The 11,496-nt window shown below is 47.6% G+C and overlaps 1 protein-coding gene across 5 annotated transcripts in view; it reads right to left on the minus strand.

Annotated features, from left to right (window-relative positions):
* The window catches only part of TASOR2 (transcription activation suppressor family member 2), a 44,789-nt gene extending 33,293 nt beyond the window's left edge, over positions 1 to 11,496 (minus strand). For 3 of the 5 annotated variants that reach the window (XM_069801521.1, XM_069801520.1, XM_069801517.1), the window contains exons 1-2: positions 11,146 to 11,496; positions 291 to 436 (exon numbers count right to left, since the gene is read on the minus strand). In XM_069801521.1, the coding sequence (XP_069657622.1) occupies positions 291 to 436; positions 11,146 to 11,188 (189 nt within the window). In that variant the 5' untranslated portion in view covers positions 11,189 to 11,496. The remainder of the gene's footprint in view (positions 1 to 290; positions 437 to 11,145) is intronic. The other 2 variants (XM_069801518.1, XM_069801519.1) reach the window with 1 other exon arrangement.

Raw genomic sequence — 11,496 nt, forward strand, 5'->3', positions numbered from 1 at the left:
AACCTGCCCCCAAGGCCTGCTCCAGGAACTGCTGTTGAATGTCTGGCAACATTGGCTGAATGGACCTTTTGTTCCTGATCAGACTGGGAAGGAAGAAGTGCAAGAAAGCAAAGAAAAGGCGCCCTTCAGTCAGGAACTGCAAATGGGGCTCTACAAAGCAGGCAGATCAGCCACCTGCTGCAAAGGAAATACCTGCCAATAAACCAACATTTACAGACCTCTGCAGCTCCCAAAGAAACACCACCCTTTCCCAAGCTGCCAGCAACACCCTGCTCCTCCACTGGCCTTACCTCACTCAGAAAAACATGGTTTTCCACCAGAATTGCTTGGCTGTACTGAAAACCATCCTGAGATGTAGAGTCCAAGTAGGAGCTCTGCAACACTGAAACTGCTGTCTGCAGAAGGGAACTTGACTCTTCTGATTCCAGATGAAAACCTGGAGGAAGAAAGCAAAAAGCAGGTGCAAATATTAACTCTGGGCATCCCCAGATGAGTATGGGGCCTCAGCAGAGGTGGGTGGCAGCTTAGTTATCAAGCCCAGATCTCCATGGAGCAGATCAGCCCTGTGGCTCCCAATGGGAACAGCCGCTCGCCTCCAGCCATGGAACCCCCAAGTCTTTGTCTGTAAGTTAAACTGCCCTTCGGCAGGAGGAATACAAGCTCCCTGTTTGCCAGTGACCCCTTAAAGTTTTTCATTTGCAACAGGAAAAAAAAAGAAATCAATAGCAACTGCCAGAAGCAAAGCCTGGTGGTAAATTAACTTTATGCTGAGCAGGTCAGAGTTTTCTCTTGTACTAAAAAGTTACTTAGATTTGTTGAGTACTCTTTTAGGGTGTGAGAGTTGATGTCTGCACACAGGAAAAATCTCAGTGCATGCTCAGTTTCCCAGGGTTATCTGTTTTTCTATAAAGATCTTCAGGTCTTGAGTGAATGTGGTTTTCAATACCATGAGAGCAAGCCTTCCTTCAAAGCCTCAATGGGCAGAGCTTTCTCAAAGCCCAAATTCTCTCACATCTCCAAGGAAAACATCCGAGTGAAACACTTCCCAACTGCATCCTACCAAGAAGAGGTCCCAAAGCAGTTGACAAATTAACTATGGATGCAGAAACAAATGAAAGCCCTGCAGTATTTGTGCTCTTGCAACTGTTAAAATCCAAGTATTAAATAAAGCAGCCACTCCGAAAGACAGGAAATCCTGGGCTCAGTCTCTGTTGCACATTTAAAAACCTTTATTACTGGCGGTGATTCATGAGCTAAGAGACTTCAAATCCCAAGCTGAGTTTTCAACATAGACACATTGAAAAGGTTTACTAATTCTGACCCATAAACTTTAGAAAATAAAGTAGTCATCTACAAGGAAAGAAATGTAGAACTGCTGAACCTCACCCAAAGAACAGGTTTTGCATGCTGGTCACTCTCTAAGAAAAACCTCACCAAAATTTTTGAGGACAAATAGATAAGTTCTCATTTTAACCTCTAAAGCAGAAAGGCCCACATTCCTTTGGTGATGAGCAAGATAGCATCTGTTGTAACCCTGCAACCTGCTTGGGGTTTTGACTCCTATTTTTAAAGGCTAAGTTCTAATAGCTTTTTTCTTTTCCTCCCCTCAATTAAAAAGAAGAAAAGGCAGAAACACTCCCTATGTCACAAATCTTGTTATTTCTCTCAAAATACTCAAGGCCAAAAAAGGCCCTAATATAAGGAACAGGAAAAATAACAGTTCAAATTGTGTGTATTAAACTCATTTAGCTACACTGCTCTAAGCCAGTTCAGCCAGCCTGCACTATGGGGCTTAACAGGGGAAGGGAGACAGCATCTGCGTTGTGCCAGGCAAAAGACAAATCCAGACAAGGCAGAAAGTGGGGGGAAACAGTATAAAGACTGCTCTAAAAATGGTTCTAAGAAAAGCATGTAGAGGACAGGTGGGAATGGAAATTGGGAGCACAGAAGAAGTCTTTAAAAGAACTTTTGCCTCTCTTAACCTCGCTCTGGGGAATGTACTTCTTTTGTGCTCTCCTGTATTCACTTTCTAAACCTCCCACTTTCAGATGATGCCTCTGTAATCATTAGAAGTAGTCAAAAAGCAGGTGAACACAACTTGGCTCTCAAGCACAGAAAAATGAAAAATAAAGAGGTCTTCCCACTCTCTCCCGCTATTAATGTTTTTTCTCTTTGAGCCTAATGAGTGTAAGAAGGGATGTTTTCTCACTTTTTTCCTCACTTGTCTTTCATTTTGCTTTGTCTGCCTCTCCTGCACCTTGTAGATCTCAATGAAGCAGTCAGGGAGTTCAGACTCCTCCACAGAAATCAGATTAGGGAATTACATCCCAGCTCACAGCTTTGCTCAAAGGCTTGGACCAAACACAACGTCCCTTTTTGCTTCCTGGCCCAAGCACAACAACAACACTTGTGTCCGGAGTCATCCTCCAAGGAGTGACAGCCCCATCCTCAGCATCTTCTCTACCAGCCTAAATAAGTCCACCTCCCTCGACAGCTGCTCATGTCCCAAAAGAACAGGACTGCAGCTGGTGCTATTTAATTTCACAGCTACTGCTCCAAACCATCTCACTTTTCAGGGTGCAATATTCTGCTCCTCCTACTGATAGCGTCTTGCAACTTTGCATTATCGACAAGTTCAGGGTCTTGAAGTATGAGAAAGGCCATGTCTAAATGTGCAAGCTGGGAGCCTGTCATGTGTTTCCACACTGAGTATGTGAGACACCGAGCTGACAAAGAGAGATTATGGGGTTAAAAACCCCTCCAGGTGAAGAACATATAGTGAGGGTGCAGGGTGTTAAATCGGCAAAAGCATTGGATATTCAGTATCTTTCAGGAGTAAAAGCTAAAGGTCTTAAAAAAAAAAAAAAAAGCCTGGGAAGATCTTGGAAATGCAACATGAACAGCAATTTTGCAAGAGATAACTCAAACATTTATTCCTCCCTGCAAGTTCAGCTGCAGTGTAAAAATGAAAGTCCATAAGGGAAAAAAAAAAAAAGTTGCTGTAGTAATACATAAATACGTGAGATGAAACAATCACAAAGTGTGACACCGAGTCCAGCAGCTTGCTGTGACCCTCAACTCCCCTTTCAGATTTAAGAGGCTCCTTCAGATCTGTTCCCACCCTGAGGAAGAGTCTGCAGTCACACAAATACATGCAAAACCCCGACACATCCAGGTTTCATTTGCGGGAGCAGAAGGCCCTTGACAGTCTCTGTGCAGGATGTGAGGATGCGAAAGTGAAAGTGCCCAAACCAGAAGTAAAAGTGAAAGTGTCCATTCCCCTCTGAGCAGCTTGGACATGTCACTACTGCCACGCAGCATCCTCAAGGAATGGGACCAACTTCTCGTATGGGGTCAGCCGGACAGCAGAGACGCATCACGGGACTGACAGCTGGAGGAGAGCTGGAGAAACACAGCACAGCTCTGCACCAGCACAGCCCAGCTGAACCCACCGTGGGTGTTACCTGTGCCCTGAAATCCTTGGGGAGGGGATTCACAGCCTGTCCTGGTGATTTCCTACCCTGATAGCAAGGCAGAAAAACCAGTCACCTTTGCAGCTATCAACATCAGTTGCCAATGCTGCAAGTAAGGCTGATCTTTTCCTCGTGTTGTGGCTGTGCAGAAGTCATCTTCCAAGAGCCTTGCATTCCTTGGAAGGCTGCTAACCTCATTCTTCCTCCTCCTTTTCTAGACTTAACGCCAGCTCCTTTGACCTTTCCACCCAATCATGCCTGCAAATGTCTCAACAGGCCCTATTCTGTCCTCTGCAAAGCGCTGACTAAAGTCAGCCTGAGTGGACGTGCACCACCGGCGCACACACCTCCCAGGAGCTGCACGCCTTTGCTCCCCTTTCCAATTCAGGGCTCCTGCAGGTACTGGATGACCATCAGGAGGGCCAGCCAAGGCCAAGAGATGCAGACTTGCCAAAACCAGGATCCTCTTTCGGCTCATCCATTTTCACGTGACCTCTGGATGGCCTCACCACGCAAAGACTTCCAAAGTCAGCCCAGGAGGAACACCCACAGCTTTCGAACCACTTATTGTACAGACTTGTACAGAGAAAAAGGTTTGCTTCTCTTTCTGGTCTTTTTTTTTTTTTTAACCTTAAAATTTTAGTAGCACTTGCTGCAGACAATTGAATGCTGTCAAATCTCCAAAAGTTTGCAACCCAGCATGGTCAACACACACCAAACACAGCCACATTGCTCACCGACAGGGCTTTTGACCTGTCCTCGGCACAGCAGCTCCTGCACAGTCCCTTCCCACAGCCCTTCTCCATCTTGCCTCTCTTCAACCAGGATTTCCTCCGTTTTCCTGGCTTGGGCCCATTGTTAGTATGAGCTGTAACAGCAGGCATCACTGGCAGTGTCAGTTCTGGCACTACCACATGCTCCTCTGTACTGTCAACAGTTCATGTACCGCCAGCTGAGACTCAAGATCATCCTCCCAAGTTCTTTGGCTCTGCTGAAGTCCACTTTCTCTCTTCTTTTTATAATCTCCCATCCCGATTTTGCTGCTCTCACTCTTTAGGTTTACTTTTTAATCATTTCTAGCACACAGTAATTATTAGGACAATTATATGAACTGTCCTTTTTAACTCTGTATTATAAAACCCACGGTACTACATGCTTGACCAGCTATTCACCTGCAAACTTCTTTTAGCTACAGCCTGCTGACGGAGCAGCCACAAAGGTGACCTGGTAAACGTACCGACAAAGAAGGATGCCTCTTTTTCCAGGAGTCCTGAGACATCCTTGATAAGCTCAGCCAAAACCTCCTTGATGGAGAGCAGCTGATGGGACAAAGAAACTGAGGTAACAAACCGACCTTCCAGTTAACAGAAGTCAGCAACAACTATTCTGGGAACTGACGTCCTACGCCCACTTATGTATCTACACCAAAAAGGTATAAAAAGAAACTCACTACCTACCCAAAATCAGCTTCTCTGCAAGAGCTTCCCTGTATGAGATCTCCCAGACAGACCAGACCCTCACTGGGAATGCCTGGCTGACTCTGGACTTGGTGACATGGATCATCTTTGAAGTGACACTTTCCATCGCTGACCGACCCCACTCCTGGGAGCAGTTTGGTGAGTGTTGCACCAGTGACACCTCACATAATATATTTATAGTTGCGCCCATCGGTAAAGGTTCATTAAGTATATACTTGCTTTGCTAGCTGGAATTCTGTAATAACTGGTAATATACATATATTTGCTTTACTCTTGTAATACATATATACTTGCTTTCCTAGTGGTAATTTTGTAGTGTCTTGTAGCATATATTTATATATGTACATATTTGTTTTTACTAATAGTAGTTTTCTAGTAATTTGTAATAAAGAAATTCTCAGAAATGCAGACTTTCATGTCCTTGTGTATTGCAGAGTCCTGAGAACCCCATGGTCACGCTCTTCACCCACCTGCAGGTCAGGTCACCCTCACAGGTTGTGACCACGACTGCTACACCTGCACAGCCCAACTTTTATAACAAGTCTTGGCTCATTACTGCTGAAGCACAGAAGTCACTTTCCTCTTTCAGTTTAAGCCAAAATCTGAGCTAAATTAAGCCAAACTAAGCCAAAAATCACCATCTCCCAGAAACGTCTAGGAGCAGGAACGTGTCATGCCTGCAAAGTAACAAGATGCTGACTACAGCCGATGCTTCTGACTGTTGTAAAGTATTTCCAGTTAATGACATGATGTAAACTAAGCTTACATTTACTCTCCAGGAGTAATCAGGCAAGGAGATGTAGCACAGACCACTCGCATGGCTAGCTGATATTAGGTGTATTTTCAAACTGATCACCCAAGGCAGACCCCAGAGACTGCCTCGCACAGCACGGCAGAGCTATCTCCACCATGGAGCAGGTGTCCTATGCCCATGGGCACCGGTCCAGGGCAGGGTTAGCACGGCACTGAAACAGAAAATAATCTGCCTTGGCATATTCGAGCCTCTCGGGATTTTCTTGTGTTTTAGCACAGGTTCATCAGAGCCTTTCGGTCTCAAAATACACTCTCCTACACCAGACAAGTGCCTTGTTCCTGCTGCTCCTGCCATTATCAGCAACTTTCACAGTTTCACTGCTTCCCAGCATCTTGTTCTTTCACTTTCTTGCCTTTTTCCTTCCCGTTTTTTCCGCTCAGAGACACAGACAACTATTCTAACCTTGTATTTGTCAGGCTGCAAATAAGCAGAGCTGGCTGAACCTGCCACACGGTAACAGATCTGATCTAAACCACGTAAAACAGAGCCAACACAGCCGGGATATTACATGTACCAGAGGCAGATGTTGGGCATGGGATAGGTTACCAGTTCACGCTTGTGCTCATGGTCCAGCCAAAACAAGACTTCTAGCTTAAATTGGGCTGATGGAGGCACCCATTTGCAGAGATGAGGAGTGAGTCTGTTGGCAAATGAAAGGGGAAAAGGCCTCCCACTGGGTAGGGAAAAGGCAGCACAGGTTGTATCACAGGCTGTCCAGCAGAAGCAGCAAGGGCTCCAATAACAAGCAGCATTTTCTGAAGGTCTTGCCCTAGGATGCTGCAGACAAGTTAAAAAATCAGCTTGGGGTGGGGGGGGGGGGAATGCAAAGATTCCACCTCTTCCTCAGGAAGTCCCTGAGCCACAAACCTGTGCAAGTGGCATATGTTTTCAGGAGAAAGAGCACTGTACCTTTGTTCACATACCTTTCCCTAAGCAGCCACTCCTGGAGTCAGGATACCAGCCAAGATGGATATTCGGTCTCAGCTGGGACAGCCCATTAAATCAGCACAAGGTTTTACCCCTACCCCAATGCACATGGAGCCAGGCTGACACCATATGATGGATATGCAGTGCCACATTATCATGACTGTGGTAGGAAGCATCTCTTACTCTATGTGGTTCTTTCATGGGCAAGACCAGGAACTTATTGAGTCAATTATCCTGCAACTACTACAGGCCTCCTGCAAGTAAATCATCATAACAGACCATTACAAACCACCTCTCTGCAGCTGATGTTTCCTCATACTCTCAGAAAGAGAGCAGTTGGCTCGCATGGAGGTTTGAGAGCTCTCATAACTGTGGAGCTATTTTCCCCTGGAAAAACCAAGCATTCAAATTGCTAGGCAGGGGGGAATTTTTGGATATGACAGCTCCCTTACATTTGCTGAAAAAAAGTAAGCAGGCTGATGCAGCTCCCCTCTCCTAAATTAACATCCTTGACCTTAAACCCAGGAGTTACATCCCTGTTTGGTGTGAGATGGTATCTTTTGCAATCTTGTGGTTTGATGTATTTAAAACACTCTTCCATAGTGAGGCAAGGGGATTGCTGCTAAGCTGGAAAACCCAGGTGCTGGATTGTATTTTAAATTTCCTCTGGGATCAGGTAGTCCTGCATCAGGCTGCAGGAGCTTTTGTAATGCTTTTCATCTCAATATCAGAGACTGACAGTATTTATTTAGATCACTTTTAGGCAATGCAGGGAACGCCTGGCACCCTCTCAGGAGAGCTACCACTCTGCCCAGAGGACAGGCAACCTTTACACAGACAGCTCCACCTGAGCTCTGCCAACACAGATTTAATCTCACAGCGATATCTGAATGCATCTAGTTGGCTGGGGAGAAAACATTGTTAGCTTCCTCACAGGTAGGGAAGGTTATGTTCCTACACTATGTAAAAAAAAAAAAAACAAACCCATGTCATAAGAAATTTCAGCAAACCTGGTTGTTTCCAGCTGTGCCCCAAATTCCTACCCAGAGAAGGCAGCCCCAACAAGACAATACCCAATTACGTAGAGAGCAAGGGAGCTGAACTTGCTTAGTTTGGGGGAAGAAAGCTGGAGAGATCCAACTGCAACCCACAGCTACCTGATGGGGCCTCTCTTCTGGCACTGGCAGATGGAAACAACAAGGGGCAATGCCTCAAGTTGCACCTTGAGAGGTTCAGACTGGACATGAGGAAGAAATTCTTCCCCTGGAGGGTGATGCAGCCTTAGGACAGGTCGCAGAGAGGTGGGGGGTCCCATCCTTGGCTGGCCAAAGCCACAGATGCCCCTTTCTGATGTTGGTGAAAAATCTACTCAGAGTAGGAGTCCTACACCAGAGAAACTTTCCAAGTAACATTTCTTTGATTTTACAACCTCCCTCCTGTTACTTTCAGCTGCTCACATAATTGAGAAAGTGGTTATTACAGGTTTTCCCTCCTTAATTCATTGCAATAGCAGTTGTTGCTGCCTTTCATCTCAGCAGATGCTCCTCAAAGCCATGTCCTGCCACAGCTCCCCTCTTCTATCATCTTATACAGGGTTGCCACCTGTTGTGGATTCACTCAGCTGCAGGTGTCTGCATTGACTCTTCCCAAATCTAGCATCAGCACAGGTATTTTAGCACTTAGATAACTAAAGATAACCCTTTCTTTGCAAGACCACCCAGTCAAGTCATTCTCCATGCTAGCACAGTAGCTGTGATGGCCTAAGACAATCAGACTTGATGTCCTTTGACATCGTGGGAGAGCTGTAGACTCGTGCACAGCAAACTAAAAACCCACCGATGACAGCCTTGCGTTCGCTAGGTTACATTTCAAGGATCCCTTGCACACAGCCCACAGACAGTACGTTGAAACCCACGCATTAAACCCAGCCAACCACACAGCACCCGCAGAGCAACATCCAGCCCTCCCAAGAAATATCAGCCTGCCACCACGTGAGCTGGAGTTCATCTGCTGCCTCCCAGGACCCTGAAAAATAGACGCTGGGGATGTCCTGGATCTAAAGCCCTTGCACCGTCAAGGCAACTGCACACACTACAGCGATGTCCTGGGTCTTCTGACACACAGGCAGCCTTGTTAGAGCAACAGCAATGGTTCACCTGTTAAAAACAACCTCCCCAAGGCAAAAGCTGCCCCATTTGGGAAAAGGAAAAAAAAAAACAACTTGTTTGCAGCTGGCAAAAGCAGGCATACAGTTCCCCTGCCTGAAATCCTGCAGCTACATTCCTCCAGACAGCTGGTTACTTACTCCTTTTGCCTTTGAGCAAGCCTGAAAACCTCCCAAACAGGGATATATCCTTCCTTAGGCTTGTTTCGTTGCATTACTTTTGCTCTCACTACAGATGCTCTCCTTTCAACATCTACTTTCTTTCCCCTGATCTCTTGTTCTGCTTGATAAGGCAATAGAGCTCTAACCACTTGCTCTCTATGGACCCTTTGGCTGTGGAAATTACCAAGACGCACTTAGGGTTTCAAATAAAAACACAACCAAAGCCAAGTACTAAAACTCCCATGCATGCTGACTCCAAACACCCCATCAGAACTACTGAGTAGTTGTCTCGCCATCAGAAAAAAAAAAACAAAAGCCAAACTGTGCAAAAATACCATTTACCAAAAATAATAAACACTTCACTTTCTTGTCTTAAAGCAATTCTAACCAAGAATAATCAGTTGCTCACTTTGACAGGTGCCAGAGTCATCAACATATATATTTCATGTAATAAAACCAGCCCATTCCACCAAAGCTGTAATCCCACATGCGTTTCAGTGGGTGGCTACAGTGACCGATGCAAGCCCCTAAGCCCCAATGCTCCTTCTCTTCCCCTCCTGACACAGCTGGGGCTGCGTAATGAAGAAAATCAGCAAACTGCAGTGGAAAATGAAGGAGGCTATTTTTAATCAAGATAGGTTCAGCAATCTGGATTGCTGCACGGCTTCACAGAGAGTTGTACCAACACAGCCTGAAGTCAGGCAGGATGCGGATGTTACAGAGTATCAGGGGTGAGTGTCTGGGAATGGGGAACACTTAAGCTAGCTCTGCTACTGCCCAAAATGCCAGGTTTAAGAGGAACGCTAAAAATAGACCAAACTAGTATGTAAAACCAGCTTCAAGCCGGGTAATACAGTCTCTGGTCCTAGGCGAGTACTTACACTTCTTATCGGAGAAGATGGGGAATTCTCTGACAAAACGATTTTTCAATTGGAAAACAGCAATTTCTGTGAAATCAGACATTTTCTTGACAAAACACTAGATCTAACAAATTCATTCAATTGCAGACCAGTAATTTCCAGACTCAACCATAGGACAGCTAGTGCCAGTAGAGCCCCATGTTTGTCTCCCTGTTCGTTACCAGTCTCTTATAAGCATTGTAATGGTAATGGGATCTATTGAGCAGCACTAAGAAACACCCACTTTGACCAAATGCTTGGGGTAAAACCACGAGGTTAATGTTCTGACTTGAATCCCACAGAACAGAGCTTCACTCAGCATCTCCTGCATCCACGATGAGCACCATACCACCAGGCTACTGATTACTCTGGGCCAGGCAGGCTTTCTTGCACATTTTTTAAAAATCTTTGTTCCCATGGAGTAAGGAATGTGTTTTACAACTATTTTTGTGCTGTCTACCCTCCGGTTTGCTTCGTCTGTCCCAGACTATCCCCCCTTCAGTAGCGCAGACCTACACCTCGGCAAGCTCTGCTCTTATCTGAGCCTCTGCGGGAAAACTTATTTGAGGACAATCTGGGAGCAGAACTGTGCAGCACCAGAGAAGAAACATATTTTTCGCCCTCCTCTTCTAGGGCCAATTTCCAGCCCTGCAAGGCAGCGCAGATGCTCCATGAGGGGAGCAAAGAGGCCTTCCAGCCTTCAGCTCCCCATGCCAGTGCCAGGAAGGGAGCAGCATGCAGCCAATCTGTTTTTATTTCCATACCCCGCTCCTGAAGGGCACCTGCACCGACCAGCACGGCTCCACAAGGACAGACTGAAGGTGTGTGCAGCCACAAAACCGAAAAGGACCATGGCTCTCCCAGCTGCATGGACCTTGGGGTCAGCTTACCCGCAACAAGCGGGAGCTTGGAAAAGCCAACGTCTCCCCAGTGAGCCAGCCAAAATTAAATTTAAAAAAGCTGCTTCCTGGGTGTCGAAGGCCTCCAGGGGCTCAGAGCAGGTGCCTCCAGCCCTGACCCGGGGCCTGCTCCCCCTCACCCAGCCAGAAGCGGGGACCCCCCCCCTCAAGCTCGTCCCCGCGGGGCCGGACAGCCCCGGCTTCGGAGAAACAGAAGGGCAAAGCCGGCTTGGCCTCTCCTCCCTAGACGAAGGGTGGGATGGAGCCGCCCCCCCTCCTTCCCCGACCCGGCTCGCTCGTTCCCCGCCCGCCCCCCGAGCCCCACTCACCCGTCCCCGAGCCGCCGGTCTCCTCGTCCCGCCGCTCTCCCATGGCCGGGGTACGCTCTTCGCTCTTCTCCCGCCACGCCGGCCCTTAAGCCTCCCGCATTGCCGCCCCCGCCCGGCCCTCAACGAGGCTCCGCTCCCGGCGGGGCCCCGGCAGGGCGCGGCGCTACCGGGCCGGGCGGGTCGGCTGGTTTAGCCGATGAAGGGCGGCATACGGGGCGGGAGCGCTGCGGGCCGCCGCCATCCGCCGGCCCCAGGAAGTGAAAGGGCGCCGCGGCGGGACGGCGCTGGCGGGCGGGGAGGCCGGGGCCGGGGCCGGGGCCGGGGCCGGAGGGGCGGGCGGTAGCCGGGAAA

This window comes from Haliaeetus albicilla, chromosome 14, assembly GCF_947461875.1.
Source record: "Haliaeetus albicilla chromosome 14, bHalAlb1.1, whole genome shotgun sequence".
Taxonomy (NCBI): Eukaryota; Metazoa; Chordata; class Aves; order Accipitriformes; family Accipitridae; genus Haliaeetus; species Haliaeetus albicilla.